This window comes from Tamandua tetradactyla, chromosome 1 (genome assembly GCF_023851605.1).
Source record: "Tamandua tetradactyla isolate mTamTet1 chromosome 1, mTamTet1.pri, whole genome shotgun sequence".
NCBI classification, from domain to species: domain Eukaryota; kingdom Metazoa; phylum Chordata; class Mammalia; order Pilosa; family Myrmecophagidae; genus Tamandua; species Tamandua tetradactyla.
In genome coordinates this window covers 10,681,651-10,701,487 of record NC_135327.1, presented here as the reverse complement: position 1 = coordinate 10,701,487, position 19,837 = coordinate 10,681,651, and the positions used below count along the sequence as shown (strand labels likewise).

Genomic DNA, 19,837 nt, shown 5'->3' with positions numbered 1-19,837 from the left:
AATGCAGTGTCCTAGCTGTGACGCTGCGTGAGAGGCCGTGTGACCACAGGTAACTGGGTAAAGGGTACGCACACTCTCCCTGTATTATTTTTACGACTGCATTTAATACACAATTATCTTTAAATAAAAAGTTTAATTAAAATAAATAGGCAATGCAGTTTGTATGTTTGACAACTTTCATAACCTATTGGGAGAAATGGAAATGTAACTGCAACAATGCAGCTGAGTTCCCTGACACCACCACCAAGATAGGGGTTTCTCTCCTGATATTATTTCTTTCATGGATTACACTACAGCACATTTAACTCACCATTTGTTTCTGAGGGCCATCTAATTTGTCCTCAGTATTGTCTTCTTTATCTGTGTTGCCTCTAAATTAAAATTAAAAAAAAGCATTATATATCATCCAGGGGTTATTCTGGTAAGTGCAAGAAAATCTTAAAAATCATCAACCAAAGGGAATATTAGTAAATTTTTCTTCCACGGGTGCTCAAAATCTTCGTGTTCCCCTCCCTGCCTTCCTGAAGAACTCAATAGACAGTGATGATGAGAGAAACTATTGCCAAACAGCATCATCAATTCTGTGGGCAAGGACCCCTACTCAACTGAGACTTGGTAAGCTTCTGGGCTGAATTAGCATAAGACCCCAGCCCCAAGACCTGCGCAAGCAAGTTCAGAGTCAACAGTGATACCATGAGAGAAAAAGAGATACTTGAAATGGTTGCTTTGAAAAAAGAACAGACTCTGGAGACTGAAGACTGCACAAACCAAGCAAGCACTGACGCACCAACCCCCAAAACCACAGGAGGATAAATCTTCAGACAAAATCGTGATCTTGGAAGGGAGTTGTGCTGTAGCTCCTGAGGGGGACAGACACGCCCCCTTCACTGCCATCGCACACCTGCCTCAGGTTAGCTGTCTAATGTCCTCTCTCTGTCTCTCGTGAGTTTAATTATTGTTGATGCCTATCTGACTTTGATGGCTCATTTTAAAACTGACTTTCATATATTTCTGTCCTTGCTGCTCAGGTCCTGGAGGCAGGCAAATCTCCTACCTTTATTGCTTAATCACAGAAAGAACAGCCACCTCACAAACATATAAGCTTTAAGCCACATTCTGGTCCTCGGGGAGTATTTTTCCTGAACCAGGGAATCTAACGTTAGGATTACCAGTCACTTGGCCATTTTTTAACATTTCCCAGAATGCATCTTTATTACCTGCCCACAGGAAACACCTTAGGGACAGAGAACATAGTTGTGGTTGTTCACGTGTGTTCACCAGGACAGATGGAAAACACATTTCCCTCTCTTCTTGTCCACAGCAGATGGGTAGGAGCTCCTGGTAGCCCCCCCCCCCCCCCACGCATGCCTAAGCCTGGCCTCAGTTCTAGGCAATGTGAAGCAGCGCCTGCTACTTTTGGGGAGATCAGGCTAGAAGTTTACCAAGCTAAGAGATAGGTTTTATATTCTGAATTGGTATTTTAGGAGAGCTACAGTTTTGGGTTAATTTCGCTTTCTTATGAATTTACTCATTTTGGGATTATGCCAACAGTAAATAAAATCAGCCAAAGGGATATGCTCATAGTTTTTTGCATACAACCCACGGACAAGGTCAAATTGCCATGGCTGTCAAGCAGTGGCTCCTATATAACTTCACTTGTGGACTATACAATGCTTAAATAATGCCTAGCTTTCATCTGAGGAACTTCCACCTGCTATGCCTCTTCTCAGCTTTCTGCCAGGTATGAAAGGTCTGAATTCTTAGAACATTTTCAGACCAGACAAGAGATAAGCCTGGGTTAAGGAACAAGGAAGGATGACAAGTAGCCCGGGGAACCTATGAAGGACACAAACTGATATTTGGTTCAAAGTGCTTGCGGCCGAAGAACGGTAGGACTTTCGGAAGGCAGTGGCAGTTTGACCTTGGTGTAACGGCGATGCCAGACTCTGAGTACGCTGAGAAGCGACTATGAGGACTGCCTGACGGATGTGGAAGAACCCACATCAGGGTTGGCCCACGTGGCTTCTTACCTTTCAGGAATGTCCGCAGCCCCATCTGTGACTCCCTGTTCTGCAGAAAGGGACTTTTCATCTGGCATGCCGACTTTCTCCAGGAAGCAAAGTGCCGGGTCTGCTCTCATGGCATTGTACCTCTCATAACCTGAATAAGAGTAATGAGAAAAGCCAGAAATCATGTCAGAACTCTCTGCTTTGGCTCAAGACAGTCATTTTATTTCCTTTATTAAGTAAAAAAAAAAAAACAAAAAAAAAAACCAAACAAAAAATATTTAAGATTAATTGGGTCCTATAAAGATTTCCTATTGGAGAAAAACAACGCTTGGCCAAATGCAACGAAATCCTAATCTATTGGCCAAGGCTTTGGGTTGTTTTCACCACATTCCCAAATCCAACAGATGGAGTGTTTTTGATCCAGATGAAGGACTCAGAAGGGAAGGAAAATGATGGGAAAAAAATCACTTTTAATTTATATTATTATTATTAAATATTATTAAAAATAATTTATAATTATTTTATTGAATCTAGTGTTATCTTATAAGGAGGCAAACTTGACCATGTAAAGACCTAAATCTATTATCATACAGAACTACCTAGTGGGAAACTCCTTCATGATCATCAAAACCCTTTTCATGCTGCTCCAAGCAAACAAAGTCAATCTCTAGCTCAGTAATATGGAGAGAGACCCCCATCACAGGTGAGGGAAGAACTGAATGTAAATTTGAGAACTTGGCTGTTAATAATAGATCTGTTTACTGTGTTTGATGTTCATGTCTATATAGGCTTCTGTTCTAACACTACTATTCACCCTGAGGGCAGTACCTAGTACTTTTTAAATGTGGAACAGTGGGCACTTTATCTCTTAATCCCAAGTTTCTCTCCTGCCATCTCCATGTCAGGCACTGCCCACATAAGACATGGCATAAGACACTGTGTGGACTTATGTTCTTCTTTATTCACTCATTCCTTAAAGTGGTTAATTGATTACTGTTAGTCTCTCTCCTGAGATTGTGGATTTCCTAGGAAAACAATTGGTATTTATATTTAGGACCTAGAAAAAGGCCTGGCATTGTACAAAATTGACAAACACTGACTTTCTAAGTCAGTTTTGCCCACATTCTCTTCCAGTAATCACTGTTACCCCTCTCCCCATGTTCCTGACTCAACTCACATCAAAACAGAAATTTCCCTAATATTCCTTCTGTCCTGAGAAATTTCCTGCCACTGCCTAACCCATTAACTCTCCTGAAAAGAGCAGGGAGGCACTGGGCGGCTGAGGCGGAGAAGCCCTCCTTCACCACCCTTTTCCGCCGAGTGAGGTCAGCTGCTCCGCAAGGTCCTGACCCGTGTGCTCTGTCCGGACAGGGCCGGAAGCAGGCTGGGATCCTCCATGCAGCTACCTGGGTGAGTTTTACCTGCAGATCTTTTGCCATGTGTGGGTCTAAAGTTTACAGACTCTGGATTTCTCTTCCTCAGCTGAGAAGCTGGGGGAGAAGAAGAAAGACTGATTCTATTTCCCCCAAAACCCTAACAATTGTCTCTAAAAGAGAGTAGCAAGAGATATAACAGTAATACAAAGAAATAAATAGCAAAAATGACAGGTCTTTGAGCGAGTGTAGGCTGCCTCCTCTCTAACAATATGAACAGAAATACTAAGATCCACACTTTGATGCAAATTTCATAAATCCAGGCTGCCCTAAGGGGCAGCAGTCATCAAATGCAATTGAGAACTGTCAACAGCATCATTCAGAACAGGTTTACTACAAAGGGCCTTAGTGCTGCAGGCTAAGGCCGAAACCAAAGACTCAGTCAATTCCTCCACCAGGATCAGCCTGGAGATGAACCATGCACAGATTTTTCTGGTTTAAGAAGTGTTTGCAGCAGGCTATGCCTGGGATAGACTCAAAAGATTCACAAAACTTCAGACAAGGAACCACTGTGTGTTTCTCAACAGAGAAAATGGCTGCAGTATTAGAGATTAAATTTAACCAAGGCATGGGAGAGAGGCAGAGAGAAATGCCTGATAGAAGATCTCTGAAGAGTGAACATCAGAGAGCTTGGCTTTCTGAAAATAGCTGAATATCACATCTCTGCCAGCTGCTGAGTATCTGGGAATCTGACTGCCACCTGGACATGCTGTCTGGCTTGGTTATAACTTTGGCAAGGCTGTCTTGGATGGTCAGGTATGCTACTCAAATGAGGACAGGTTCTTAGTCTCTGTTCACAGAACATTTGATGGTAGCACCCAGTTGGGGGCAGGATCTATCTGTTTTGGGCTCTGGAAGACACCAAGGAGGAAGGTCCCACTAGGTCCAACCTAAGTCTAGGTTGGCTCCAATGTTACCATCCAACCAAATGGGTTTGGCCCTAAAACTGCCATGGAAAGATCACTAGGCTATCTCACAGACACCAAGTTGAGATGCTCTGGAATTCTGCTGTTTCCAACAATTAGTCTTCTGTTTTTTTTCCAAAATTAGACTAAACCAATCTTTCTCGGTTGCACCTTCTAATAAGGAGGCCACATGCTTTTTCCTCTCACTTAGGAGCTGAGTCTGGCCCTGCACTGTCCAATAGAGAACCCACTAGACACATGTAGCTACTTAAGTGTAAACTAATTACAATTAAATAAAATTAAAAGTACAATTACTCAGTAGCGCTATCCACATTTCACATACTTATAAAAAGAAATAAAATCCAATTGAATTACTATGACTAAGAGATTTCAAATGGAGTCGAGAAGTCATTCTGGAGGTTACTCTCAACAAATCTCAACCGGAAATCACAAACTGCCAAATATACAAAGCCTCATACGCTCCTCAATACCCCAAGGACATCTGGACACCATAAACAAACCACAAGATAAAAAATTCAGTGAACTATACAACCCGAAGGACAACTGGAGTATACCCCAAATATCCAGCAATCACAGACAACTTATCTATTCTTCTTTTTCTTAAAAAACCCTTGCCTGGAAGAGCCAAGATAGGAAACAATTTGGGTTGCCACCCAGGTGCCCCAAAATGTAATTTTAAGACCCCAAATAAACAACTTTGTTGTCCTGCAACTTACTTTATTACTTCTCAGTTGTCATGCTCAGTAGCTACACGAGGCCCTACTGACTTCCATACAGGAGAGTGCAGAAATAAGAATTTCTATCATTGCAGGTAGTTCTACTGGAAGACACTTCTAGCTTCACCCCCGTAGTTTGACCCTCCTGAAGTTTGCATTCTTAACATCAGAATCCAAAGACTGAGGGACTTCTCATTAAAATATGCATATGAATAGTTAATACATAAATGTAGCTGTTGGCCTAAAAAGTTGAAAAATTCTCTTCATAGGGCATTTGTTACAATGTTAATAACCTTTATACACTGGTGAAGAAACAGAGGTCAGAGAAATTTATGGGTTACTCAAGGTCATACATTTAGTATGTGGTAGAGTTGACAGCTAAAGCCAGGTATACTTAACTCTTTTCACTATCACATCCCCTGCTCCCAGTTCAAAATTCCTATTAATTCACCTTGCAGGGAAGGTGTGTTATGGAGCATATTACAGGTGACTATTATCTAATACTTTCATTATTTACTTTAATAACTGTCAGCTGTGTAAAATCAAGGGCAGATGCAGAACAGTGTCAGGAAAAAAAAAGGGGGGTACTTAATTCAATTTTTCCAAGCCACTAAAAAACCCTCTTGGTCCCCTTTAGCCTACAGGTCATAGATTCTTAGTTACCACATTTAAAAAAGGATGCCCAGGACCATCTTCGATGCTTAACTTTTATTTTTTCCATTTTGTATGCTGTATGGCGGGGGTCACATTTCATTCTTTTTCCATGTAAGTATCCCGTTATTGCAGCACCATTTGTTGAATTTTTTGTTTCTTTGGTTTTTTGTTTGTTTCTTTGTTTTGGGGGAAGTACATGGGCTGGAAATTGAATCTGGTCTCCTGCAAGCAGGCAAGAATTCTACAATGAACTACCCTTGTACCCCCTACTGGTTTTTATACCAACCCGACAAAAGGTATACATAAGAAATATCTACATAGATATTTAGATATTCAGAATGCCCTGAGAATTCTGTATACCTATGAAATGCTAAAATCCAGCATATTTATTTATTTATTTATTCTTTCACTCAAGGAACAACGGGTACCTACTACGTGAGAGGCACTCGGCAGACCCTGAGATTTCAAGAGTGAACAAGCGAGGGGCAGCCCCAGCCCTAAGAGATCAGACAGGCTAACGAGAAAGATACACAAGCTTTTTGTGGCAACAGTTGCCCTTTTGAGGTTCCTGACTAATACTAACATTCACAATAGTATCACGAAATTCCAAGAGTGCAGAGGTTAGGCACTACTACTTTCAAATAGAAATGTGTAACAGGACTATGGCATGCTTTAAGGTTTCATACAGAACGACTTAAAGCAAAGGCAGCAACACTACTTAAAAAATTTGCTTTTTTGAGGTAAGAGTTTCCTTAGGAATATGCCAAACTTAATCAGAGCACCTGAACTCATTTTACCTAAGGGGACTGATCCAGAAGGGAAAATACTCACAGAAATACATACCATGCTTGAACACACCAATGAGAAGGGACTTATCAGCCTCAGCATCCCACCAATCCACTGGGATCTCCATGTAGTCAATGTCAGGCAGAGGCACCTCCAGCTCTCTGGGGGAGGAATGGCACACATTCAGAGTCCCTTCAACACAGCCAGGAAACAACACAAGAGCTACAGGCCCAGCCCTGGTATTAAACCACATCCTTAGCTGGTGCTTAGATGCTGAAGTTATAACAGAAAGGATTCAAAAGGCTGCTGGGCAAAGTTTCTTAACAAGGGCTTGTGCAACAGAATCACCTAGAGAGTTTTTTAAGTACATGTATTTGATTTACAGGCCCCACCTCAGACTGACTGGCTCAAAATCTTAAAGAATCTCTTTGAGAACCCATTGTCAGTTGGTATAGGTTATCACCTTGGGATCTGTACGTAAAAAAGGTGGTTCTGATGTCTATTTTCAGTTGGGAAACATAGTAAAACACACTGATATTGGTAATCTGTTGATAGAACTTCCCCCAAATCATACATGATCAAATGCTTAGAATAATGGTACCAAAATCATCTTGCTCAGTCTGCAGAGATCTCAAGCAACATCTGAGAAGACGATAATCTGTAATGGTACATGGAGGGATACGAAGGCCTTTCAAAGGATTTACACAGCAGGTGGCATCTCCTAACAGTGGTCTGCTAGTGGTCTGCTGGGTCAAAAGTGAGTACAAATTGCACTGTTCCAAGTCACAGGATTACTGTAACTCTACTCAGGGAGCAGACATGAAGGGAAGCAGCAGGCCTGTTCCATCACCCTCTATCTGCAATGAAGCAAGCTCACTGTCATTTGTCTGAGCAGTCCTAATCTCTTTGGTGTTTTTGGAGAACTTTTCCCTTGATGCTCTTCTCTCCCACCTGCCTGAGATGTTCAGCTGCACATTTGCAGTTTCTTTTTCCATTAGGCTCTTCTGTGGCGATACCGGACTGATTGCACCTTGTTAGGCCTAGGCCCAGTCACTCTGTGGGGATAGTGTTTCCCTGGCTCCCACCCTCCCAGGCAGTGCTCTCTACCCACACCACTGTATGACCAACAGCTCTGCCTGCATGCTGCTGTGGACTAAGCAATTTCTCTAGGATGAACTTTTGTTCATTCTTCATTGCAACTTCTCCTTAAGAAGGCATTACACTTGACGAGAATGAGTCCAAGTCAGGATTGAGGAAAGCAGAAGGAAGGAAGGAAGAGCTACGGTAGGGAGTAGACTCACCCTCTCAATATGTTATACCTAGTTTCCATCTATTACTTCCTACATGTCTAAGAAAGCGTATGAGTAAGTTCAGGGAGATTACTTCTGCCAGATAACCTCAAATATAAACTATCAGGTTCAATTCTGCTGTATTTATACAATTCACAAATTGAACCTTTTTAGCAGAACATCTTACCTCTCTATTCCTACAGGAAACTACACTGACTACAAAAAGAATATCAAGCAATAATAATCATTGGGGGGACTATTCCTGCTTAGAACCTGCCCCATGACTAGGGCTGTCAATGGCCTTCAACTCTTTCCTTTATTAGTGCTCTTATGCCCACTGAAGCCAGTAATAATGACAAATGCAAAGAAAGAGAAAGAAGAAATCATGGTCCCAGGCAGTCTCAAAGAAAATCTCAAAGCAACACTTGTGGTGTTTAAGGTTTTGTTGTTCCATGTGTTCTATGGGAGGGACAGACATTGTACAAGGTTAGAACAAACTGCAGCCCAGGGAAGGTAGAGGAGGCTGGCTGGCATCTGACAGCTTTAACAAGTACTGGCTGAGAGCTTGGCAGTCTTGGTTTCTGAAATCTTAAGAGACTCCCAAACGATTCTACAGTTTTGGAAACACTAATTAACAAAACCGAGGTGCAACAAATCAAACAGGTCACAAGGTATTATTATGATTGCAAAAAAGCAAACTACTCAAAAGCGTAAAAGGACTGAGGCAAGGGATGGGATTCTGGGTAAAACTTCCATTCTATACCTGTTGTATCAAGCCTAACAAAGTAATTGACCCTAATTCTACAACTATTATAAAGGTAGAAAAAATGAATATTTTTTAAAGCTATTTTACAACATATTAGGGGTGGAGGGAACAAACCTAAAAACTCAACAAAAGTTTCTAAGAAACTGTTTTTGCTTTTATTTCCTTGTAGATGACCTGACTGGTCTATATGCCTGCTCTATCATCTGGGCAACTGATCCTGGGGGAGTGGGGAACATGGACTTCCTGAAATACAGGCAGCTTTGGACTGGCACATGATGTCAATTCTTTAACTCCAAGAGCTAAGGTTGACTTGTTTTACCTGGCAGGAGTTCCTTCAAATGCTTTATCAGCTGCGTCTCCCAGTATTTCAGCTTTTAGGTAGTACAGCATTCGGACTCGCAAGAGTACCCTATCATAGGGGAACAGATTAATGCAAACACATTAGAACCCATGATCTGCCTGTGAACTCTCATTCCCAAGTTGACATAGGAGAACTCTGGGCAATCCTATGTAACCACTGGTATGAAGTTATACATGAGAAAGAACCAGAAAAACAGAATACTGCCAGATGCTATTATGATTATCTCAGTTTTATACAAAAAGATATCACCTGTGAGTCACAGGTGGCAGCAGAAACAGCAAGCCTCCTGATCCTTGAAAGAGTACTCATCTCTTCCATGTGGCCATAATGACCTCTTAGGCAGAATTGGCTTCCAAGAGGCTAGCTATTAATTTACTAAAAAGTGAATTATATCAGATGGTGGTACTTTCGAATGGTTTCACTTGTACAAGTTTAAACAAACATTTAATAGGCAGGTAGTACTATTTTTCGTGGCACTACTAGAGAGCAACCACGTCTTCACTTCTAGTCAATTCACTGTGACTCAGCAGGAGCCATGCTTAAGCCCCGTGGGAATGCACCAAATGTTTTCCAGACAAAGCTTAATTGCAAAGTATTTGCTCGGCAACTTCTCTGTGCCCTATACCATGCTGGGTGTTGTGAAGTAAATAACAAAAGTAAACAACTCAATCCCTGTTCTTGTACAGCTTATAGCAATGCAGTTTGGGAAATAGGTCCAATCATGAGACAGTAAGAGCAGAGTTGACAGTGGGGACACAGGGAGGGGAGGACTCACTGCGTAAAATCAGGGTAGAAGTAAGGGTAGGTACAGAGAAGCTGACCACTTTCAAGGAGATGCTTCATACTCAAGGCTAAGCTGCAAAATGCTATGGAAGAGTACTTGTAATTTGCTCAAACAGCAGTCAAAAATTAAGGCCAACCATTTTAAAAAAAGCCCATTTACATCTACTTATATATGAACTGATTGATCTCTAGATAAATTGTTTAAAAAGAGGGAGAACTAACAGTGTGTACAGTATATATTATTTTGAGGAAGATAAAAGGAGGCGATACATTCACATATACTGGTACATGCACAGAGTATTGCTGAAAGAACCAGATACTGCTACCCAGAATATTCTTTCCGGAGAGGAAAATGGGAAAACTGGGGATGGGAGGAAAACTTATTTTTCATGGAATTTTTTCTTAAACACATACACACACACACACACACACTCACTCACACACACATTACCTATTCAAAAGATGTTACTAATGAAGGTTGAGGCCTCTAAAAAAGCATAATCTCTATCAGACTGGAGTAGAATGTCACCAAGGGCTCAAGTTATAGGTACAAACACACACAGAACTCCTACCTTTCTTGTATACACCACTCCTACTTCAGCTGTCAATTAAAATAATTTTGAGATTTTTCTTTTAAAGTACCTAGTTGGCAGTAGCTGAGCACTTCCTTAGTAAGAGCTGGAACAAAGGTATCTTAGGTACAGAATGTCAGTGTCCTGCTTTCTTAGATCCATCCTTAATCAAACTAAGGCTCTCCTGAAGATATGAGAGAGCGCTGTTTCTAATGATCTCTGAAGTATGAGAGAATAGAATTTAAAGCCATTTGTGTTCACTTATTCCCCAAATGAGAAGCAAATCAATTTAGAGGGCAGATAGACAATTCCCCCTAGAGAGTCACTGCCTCCCAGAGTAAGATGCTAATCTCAGGTGGTGTCTGGATGCAAAGGGGAAGAAAAGCCAGAGGTCGATTTCTAACACCCTCACTTCAGCCAAATAAAACAACTCATTAATTATTTGGCTGTCTCTTTTCTTTCTTTTCCTTTTTAGACATTTTTATTTATGTGAAATATACTTCCAAAATATGACATCAAATATGTACAGCCTGATGAAGTCCCACAAACTGAACACATGTATATCCAGCATACAAATCAAGAAACGGACCATTTCCCCAGAAGCCCCCATGTCCACGTCCTATCGTCAACTCCACTGCCACAGGATAATCACTGACCTGACTTCTAACAACTTAGACTAGCTCTGAAGAAATTGCTATGCTATTTTTTCTGTTTTTCATTCTTTTGATGGCAATTTCATGTCTCTAAATGATATACTAACAATAGTAAGAAACAATTCCTTTAGTTATTACTATGAGCCAATCAGTTATTAGTTCACTTAAGCCTCATAATAATACAAAGTGGTAGGACCTATTACCCTCATTTTACAGACAAAGAGAAGAAGGCACATTATAGGATAAGTAACCTGGAATGGTTCACGTTGCTGGTAAGTGCGGCCAGGATTCAAACCCAGAGTCTTAATCCCAGAGCCTGTCTTAACTCTTATTGACCTTGGGATGGCTATAAGTTTGAGAATAAATGAAGCCCACAATTTCCAGAAATTACCAAGAGACAATGCCTATTTCAAATAATTAAAACCATTCTTATGTTCTCTCCCTTCCTTTTATCACCCATTTAACAAGCGCATAATGAACAGAACCCTGCGTTACAGAACTCAGAGCCCTGTTATGCTCAAGACATTCTGGGCTATTCTTCACTGCACCTCAGGACCGAACTAGGATGCAAGATCAAAGGTTGGACGTTCAAGGAGGCAGGTTTTAGGTTCAATATGCAGAAGGACAATTAATTAGAATTATCTAGTAATGCTCATGTGAGGCTTGAAAACACTGTTGGGATACCACCGAAGGAAACTCCGACACTGAGAGGAAGAGCCGCAAGGACCCTGCCAGCTCCGACTTGCTAAGACTCTGTCTCTTGCCAAGAGGACAGAGCATGGAGCTACAGAGGATTGTCCTTAGGTCTTGAAACTTAATGGAATTTGCCCTGCTGGGTTTTGGACATGCTCAGAACTGATAACCCATTTATTCCTTTCAATTTCTCCCTTTTGGAACGGGAATGTCTATCTTACGCCTGTCATACGATTGTCCTTTGGAAGAAGATAACTTGTTTTCTAGTTTCACAGATGAAGAGAAATTTTGCTTCAGGATGGATCATACCCAGAGTCACATCCATTTGTGTTTTAGATGATGAGATGGGACTTACTGAATTGATGATGTTTAGATGAGATTTTAGACTTAGAGTTGATGCTGGAATGGGTTTAAGACTTTGGAAGAGGTTGGGGTGAATGTATTTTGCACATGAGAAGGACATGAAGTTTAGGAGGCCAGAGGGTAGATGGCAGTGGGCTAAATTCTGTTGTGTCCGCCGCTGCCCCCCACCCCCGACTCCTGTTTCAGTTTGCTAGCTGCCAGAATGTAACACACCAGAGATGGACTGGCTTTCAATAAAAGGGGATTTAGTTAGTTAACATATAGTTCTTCAGAGGAAAGGCAGCTAACCTTCAACTGAGGTTCTTTCTTACATGGGAAGACACAGGGCAATCTCTGCTGGCTTTCTTTCCAAGCCTCTAGGTTCCAACAACTTTTCCTGGGGTGATTCCTCTCTGCATTTCCAAAGACCTGGACTGAGCTGTGAGTGCTGAGTTGAGGTATGCTGAGCTATTTGGACTCTGCTATGTTGAGCTCTCTCATTTAAGCACAAGCCATCAAACATCTTTCATTGCAGCAGGCATGCCTCCTAGCCGACTGCAGATGTAATCAGCAGCAGATGAGATTCACATGCCATTGGCTCATGGCCACAGCAACAGAACTAGGCATGTTCACCTGGCCAAGTTGGCACGTGAACCTAACTACCATATCCCCTGAAGATATGTCAAGTCCTAATCCCTGGTACCTGGGAAGGAGACGTTATTTGGAAACAGGTTTTTGCGGATGTAATCTAGGTAAGATGAAGTCATACTGGATTAGGTGGACCTTAAATCCAATGACTGGTACCCTTATAAGGAGAGGGAGATTTGGAAACAAACAGACACATAGAAAAAAGACAGCCATGTAAAGACGGACACAGAAACAGGCATGCTGCAGCCACAACCTAAGAATTGCCAACAAAGTGCCAGAAGCCTGGAGGAGACAAGGAAGGATCCTTCCTTAGAGGCTTCAGAAGATGCATGGCCCTGCTGACATTTTAATTTAAGACTTCTGGCCTCCAGAACTGTGAGAGAATAAATCTCTGTTGTGCTAAGTCACCTAGTTTGTGGTAATTTGCTATAGTACCCTCAGTTTCTGAACCAGAACTAAAGAGGATGGTGGATCTCTATAGATTATAAAGTCAGTATTTTCTAATTTGGAAAAGCGCTTTGCTGCATTCTTCTTCGACTCCCAGGGTCCAGCACACACTCAGGAATTTCCAGAAGCTCAAAACTTGGTCCTGGTCATCTGTGATAACTACTGCAAGTGCAAAGTGAAGTTCTATGTCAACTCTCTCCAGCTTAGGCCTATTTTTTCAATGTTCGGGATCCACACAAACAACAAGGTAAAACCTGAGACTTCTGTTTTGCTCTTCATCTCTTACTGAATATAACTATTCTGACTTTGTCATGGTTACAAGGATTGCCATTCTCCCATTCTGTAAGGCTTACAACCTTGGAGTTACAGACTTTTTGTATTCCTTACTGCTACACTGTAGATGCTTCTTTAACGTCTTCCATAGTCCACACTTTCACCCTAATCTAGGTCTTCATGACCTAATAATACTTAAGTTATTGGCCAATTAGCTTTAGGTTTATCATTTCCATCTTGCCAACTGTTGCCAGATTAATTTTTCACACCAAAATATCATTTTACTTTTCTTACTTTTTTAGGAAACAAAAGTCCTCTTACCTACCTAGCCAGCCTCCTCTTAATGTGAGTTCCATGTGGTTAGTCTAATTCGGTCACATCAAACATTCTGCTGGGACCTGCCCCAATCAGGCACCAATAAGGCTTAAGTCTCAACTTAAGATCTCATATCTCCAAAGAGCTTGTACTTTTGGGTACAGTAGTTGTTACTACAGTACTGGGCATGAGACCTAGCTTCAAATATTTGGAGGGATCAAGGGAAACGATAAGACTTCATCCAGAGGAGAAAAAGAACCAAACAACCTAATAACAATTACAAAACCATTAGGTTGATGTTATAGGGAGACTGGAAAAACCCAGCAAATAGTTGTCCAAAATGAAAACACCTTAACTTATAAAGTAATCAAAAGTATCTGAGCCTTCTAATACCTACAGGAATGCTGGAAAGAGAATTCTTATAAGGCCTAGGAAGCTGGTCTCCAAAGGTCATGTAATTAATTTTTAATTACATAATCACATAATTTTAATTAATTCTAAGGTTCTTTGGGTTTACATACACAGTACAATGATGCAAATATTCATGCACCAACATACAACTGTTTCACAGCTAAGTGCCTTAACTCCTTAATTGACAAAACTTCATAAGAACAAAAAATTTCTCTTTCCATTACTTTTTTTTGCCTCCTTCTCCCTTTTAGCTGTTAGATAAAGATAGAAACAATACCATCTCAAATACCTATCAACTGACTGGACTATAAACGGCAACAGTAACAGGAAGAGGAAACAACCCAGCATAGGGCGCTGAGAGGAGTGGCCACTGAGGCCAGTCCTCTGTCCTTGTTAATACAACAGCCTCAGGAACAGAGGGAGGGGACGGAAAAGGGCAGCGAGCAGTGACATCACTGTAGTGTCCATATCAGTTTTTGAAAGTCAGATTAGAAAAACTCTTAGGAGTACAAAATGCATCAGTAGAGAGGACAGGTTCTGTGGGAGAAAAGAGATATAGTCAGAGTTAGAGGGGCTTTAACAAGATTGAATACTGCCCCAACTTAGACCTTATGCAGACCTTGCATGATAGTACAAGAGCATCAGTCCAGGATGCTGGACTACCTGTAAGTAGGGCATACTCACTTGTTGCAGTGCTGTTTGAGGTGTTTCTTGTAGCCATCATCATGTAAGACCACCTCAGGGTTGCAGGTGGCCAGCCAGTCTGCATTCTTTAACTCTGGAAGGAGCAGCTGGTTCTTTGTCTTCTTCCCTTTTCTCCCTCTAGGGACTGGGGCAGATAATCCTGAAACAGAAAGGCAGGGTAGGGCTGGGGCCTCAGCGAAAGGGGCATAAACATGAGTGTTAGAATTAAGGTGGACTAAGCTGCAAAGAAGCAGCCAGGTCATCTAAGATGAGCTCTGGATAACTGACCCCACTCCTCAGTCTACCAGGTACTGGAGCTGATGAAAGGGTGAACTTGGTCCTCTACTTAGAAACCCACAGGATCACTCAGTCAATCAGTAAGAATTTACTGGATATCCTGTGAGGGATCCAGAAAGGTGTAAAATAACCTATGTCCTTCAAAACTTAGAATCTACTGGAACAAAAGGCAACTGAAACTTGAAAGATGAGTTTTGGCCACGCAAAGGAAAGGAGAAGTACAACACAAGAAAAGGCATAAACAGCAGTGGTACTGGGACAGAACAGGGAAATGCAAAAGATAAGCCCCAGAGCATGTGCTGTGGGCCCTCAATTCAGAGGAGGAACCCTTACAGCATTCAGTGAGCAGGGGGCAGTGGGAAAAATTCAAGAGGGCCCAAATGTACGTACATAAAATATCATGGGTAACTATGGAAAGTTCTGATTCTGAGGGAGAACTGAAAGAATCACCATCCTTACCCAGGTAACATTCTGAAATATCTCTGAAAGGGAGGTCCCCCAAAGCATAGCAACATGGATAAACACGAGGGGGAATGAAAACTACACAGGGATTTGTACCTTTCAGGCATGGCCCTGCCACCTCTCACCTGAGTGGTTCTGGAGGATCTGAGCCTGCCCATCTTTGGTAGGTGTGATCAATTCCCAAATGAAACTTTTGATTTTCTCATCTCCTTTGTAATGCTTGACACAGTATACCAGCAGGGCACGGCAAATCATCTCCATGTCTTTCTCATTCAGATGCCACTTGAACCGTCCATGAGTCAGGATGTCCTTCCACCGACCCCAGCTGCAGTGTGGAAATACAGAAGGCTGTTGGAGGGAGGAAGGGCCTGCATGCACCACTAACACAGCAAGAGCCCAGAGTGCTTCTTGACCTCTGATGGGTCTATTAACCACTCTAAAGGCTTTGTCCTGAAAAGCCATTGAGGCCTGCATACCTGTAGCATATCACATGTCACTAAGATGACCTGGAAAGTAGACAGAATGCTACCACTGACCACCAGAATGTTAAGGGAGAGACCAAAATATTGGGAGCAGAAAATAAAATTTGAATTAAAACAGAATCCAGCTGCAATGGTGAGCTCACAGAAGCTAAATTTTCTATTTCTAACAGTGCCAGAGCCCTGCACAAATCATGCCTTAATGGTGACATCTGTTGCACTGATTCCTTATATATTCTTGGGGGAAGAAAGCAGGAAATTAGTATCAGGCAGCAAGGCATAAGGGAAAACCATGGCACGTCTACAATATGGCAGCAAAAGATACAATGACCAAGGGGAAAGTCTGGGCAGAAAGCGTAGTTCTCTCTTGCGCCCATAGATCCACCATCAGCTCCATAACTCCAGAAGCGACTGGAGAAACACACTGAACAAATTCCAGGAACTGAAACACAAAGAGGAAAAACCACAAACGATGGTAAAAAGACATAGGGAAAGCCAACACTTACCCAAAGATGAGCAGGTTCTTCTCTACGCGGAAGCATTCGGCTCGGAGATAGCGCCTGGTTTTGTCATTGAGGCGCCTTGATCGTGTGGGTCTTTCATCAGAGTCACTGTCTAACTCTGAAAACTCCATGAGTTCATCCTCCTCAAAGGAGTTGTAGTGTTTGGTCTGCTTCCTCACACGAGGCCGGTCAATCACTAAGCTCTCCTAAAAACAGAGATGACTACTGGGGAGAAAGCCCCCTCTTCTCTACCCTCATGGCAATACCAAATACACTCTATCGCCATTCCTCAGGACATATTTGACAAAGAGCCACATCCTGTCTCATTATAAAATAGAGAAAAGGTCCTTCTCAGCACACCTGCTACCTCTATGACCATAGGACAAACAGGGGGGATTCTCTGGAACTTGCTGAAGTTGGTGTGCTCTCAGCCCCCAGTGCTGTCTGCCACCATATGCTGTTACTGTAGTATTCTAACACGGGTATGGACAGGCAGGCCCCCCATTGCACAGCGTGGCAGTCAGCTCTTGCCAAGATAGACTGGAGTGGTGAGCCCCAGCTGTTCTGCTCAGCATGCAGAGTTGCAGACTGAGCTCTGGAAGCAGGACAAGTCAGAGAATTCCATCTGCTCAGCAACTTCTCAAAGACAAATACATATTCCTGCTGCTTTATTATCTGTCTTCCACTGGCACTATCTATTAACCTTTTGTCTTTCACCAAAAACACAATCCCTAGTTCAGGAACCCCACTCATTCCAGGGCCTCTACTGGCCTCACTCATTGCTTCTAGTCTCCATCATTTCCTGCTCCTCAGCCCTCTCCCTCTACCTCCTCCCAGAGCTAGGCTAAGCTCCTGAATACTCCTCTACATTGCCTGATAACAAATCCGAGTGCCATCCCCGTTTTAAAAACATAGTTTCCCAGTTTGAAGTTGTTGCAACTGCTTCTTACTGCCTGTAGCCAATTCTTTTTCTTCACCCTTTCTCACTCACTGTCCTGTATATAGAGTAATGTCTTGACCGTGAGACTGCAAAACAGTTAAAAGAAGTTACGAAAGAGGACTGTAGAATATTCATGAAAGAGAGAAAAAAAACTTTTTTATTTAGAGGAAAGAGGTTGGATTGATCTACAGATGAACAGGTACGACCTGGTGCTGGTTACTAAATTAGCTAGACATAAGCGCAGACTGTCTCCTGGGTTGTGGTCCAAAAGAGTTCAACACTCACCTGAAAAGACAGGCGAAAAGGGATGTATATTCATTCTGAAGTGAGGTGTTGGGACAGAGATGGAGGGAAGAAAAACTAGCACTTAAGACAGCTTCACCACAGGCTGTGCAGTATGCCAATTATACTCACAAATGTCCTTCACAATCCCAGAAAGAGGCATCACCACCTCTGTGTTTCACATGAGGAAACCAAGTCTTAGGGAGGCCAAGCAACTTGCCCAGAACACAGCACCAGTCAGCAGCAGAGTCACTACTCAAACTCTGGTTTCATCCCCAAACCCATTCTTTCCTCGTGTTCAGAAACAGGAAATCCCAAGATACTGAAAGAATGTAGATAAAGCCAGCACATTTTTCTTCATCATGCTCATTTTTAATTCTATTATTTGTCAGAGGTGAAGTCTTCCTTGGGGAAGTGTTTAAACAGCCGTAAAATAATCACGTGCCAGGGAGGAATGTGGCTTGGGATAAAGGGCTGTACCAGAGAATCAGTTCCAGTTCTAATTGCCTTTGTGTAACTTCCCAGATGTCCCACAGAGCATTTAAGCCCTATTAAGTCATTCTTAACTTGTAAAAATAACATTTAGTTCTATGTGTCAGGCACATTTTCAGTGCTTCACATGTAAAATATCATGTAAGGAACCACGGTTAAGGACTTGAGCGGCATGTGTGAGTTTACTGTCACATTAAGACACCAATGAAATATTCAATGGAATAAAATATTCTTAAAGCTGTACCTTTTCATTCTTTGCTTCTGTGTCCAATTCAGCTATTTTAGCCCATTTCTGCCAAAAGTTAGGGTCATCTAAGGAAATATCCGTTCTGTTTCCTGATGCCACAAAGCTAGCCTGTGAAGAAGACGAGTCAACAAACTGTATTTGAATACAGTAAAAACTAATAAAACACATATGTTATTTCAAATGCACCAGAAACTTAAATAAATCGACCTATACTCAAAACCAAAACCGCTAATACAGCCTCCAAAATAAGCATGCAAAGCTCAAAGCTATTTTTATTTTCAGGACCATTTTTCAGAACTTAAAACTCTGAAGCAACAAGATAATCCTTGGAAGGCAATGGCAAAATGTAAGTTGGGTCTAGTTTCCCATGAAAAGGTTAATTGATAAGATTTCTCTAGATGTAATTTTTCTTTTAGTTCAACAGTTCTCACATGTCTGCTATAGGAAAGGCCCTGGGCTAGGCAGTGTAAGGGGTAAAGAGATGGGCAATGTATTACTTGCATTCTCTCTATAAATTAAAGCACAAAAACATACCACATAAGCCACTAACGGGAGATTTAAGTAGAAGTCACAAAGCTCTCATAGTGGGCAGAGCCTGTAGCCAGGGAAACCTGAGGGCAATCTAAGTGATCTGATAAGTTTAATTCTAAATCCAATTATCTGAATTGCAGAGAAAAGAAGGACCCAGACTAGAAGTTGGGAATTCCGAGTAAAATCTCTTTTCTCATAAAATGAACAAAACATTTGCTTGAATTTGAGGAACGGAGTGTTCACTGGAGTTTCAACACTCTGATACTGATCATTGAGTGCTTTATAAGGGAATCATGATGACCGTTCAAGGGTTTCAGAACAGTTCTTGAAAAGAATGCAAACTGCGAATCAGAGTCTACTAAAGATCAGCTCTTGAAGGTTAGGAATGGTGTTTTCTTTGTATAGCCTCTGACTCATTGTTCAGACTCCCTCTAAGGATCTGCATCTTCAGAGTATCATGCAGACTACATGTGCAGTCAGAAAACTTCAATGCTTTATATTGAGAGAAACAGAAGTCTGGCTAACCAAGGTCAAAGAGTAAACAATTTTCTTTTCTCCCATCCCCATCAAGGACTCTGGAGCGAAGGTCCTATACCTTGGCAAAAGTGGATCCTTTCCCTTCAGACTGGATGGTAATGGTATGAGTTCTCCTCTGCAGAATTTGGTCTATGTCTTCTTCACAGAACTTGGACCCTTCATCTTCCTCATCCATTAACGCTCCATAAGCACCTTTTCGGAGCAAGTCCTCCACCTCCATTTTTGAGAGCTGCTGCACCTGGACAGGTCACCAAAGGCTACTCACAAAGTTGAAGATGCACAGGAGAGATACAGCCGAAAATTTGG

At 41.9% G+C, this 19,837-nt stretch overlaps 1 protein-coding gene and 1 long non-coding RNA gene across 8 annotated transcripts in view; one reads left to right on the top strand and one right to left on the bottom strand.

Annotated features, from left to right (window-relative positions):
• Positions 1–8,869, top strand: part of LOC143690646 (uncharacterized) — a 43,210-nt gene extending 34,341 nt beyond the window's left edge. Inside the window, exons 6-7 of the long non-coding RNA XR_013179159.1 lie at positions 7,144–7,281; positions 8,749–8,869. This is a non-coding gene — a long non-coding RNA (uncharacterized LOC143690646). The remainder of the gene's footprint in view (positions 1–7,143; positions 7,282–8,748) is intronic.
• The window catches only part of CHD6 (chromodomain helicase DNA binding protein 6), a 261,441-nt gene that overhangs the window by 41,246 nt on the left and 200,358 nt on the right, over positions 1–19,837 (bottom strand). For all 7 annotated transcript variants that reach the window (XM_077168258.1, XM_077168263.1, XM_077168247.1 and 4 more), the window contains 9 exons: positions 19,590–19,769; positions 18,461–18,571; positions 16,506–16,708; positions 15,646–15,845; positions 14,762–14,921; positions 8,899–8,988; positions 6,582–6,685; positions 2,031–2,160; positions 311–371 (listed from right to left, as the gene is read on the bottom strand). In XM_077168258.1, coding sequence (XP_077024373.1) covers positions 311–371; positions 2,031–2,160; positions 6,582–6,685; positions 8,899–8,988; positions 14,762–14,921; positions 15,646–15,845; positions 16,506–16,708; positions 18,461–18,571; positions 19,590–19,769 — 1,239 coding nt within the window. The remainder of the gene's footprint in view (positions 1–310; positions 372–2,030; positions 2,161–6,581; positions 6,686–8,898; positions 8,989–14,761; positions 14,922–15,645; positions 15,846–16,505; positions 16,709–18,460; positions 18,572–19,589; positions 19,770–19,837) is intronic.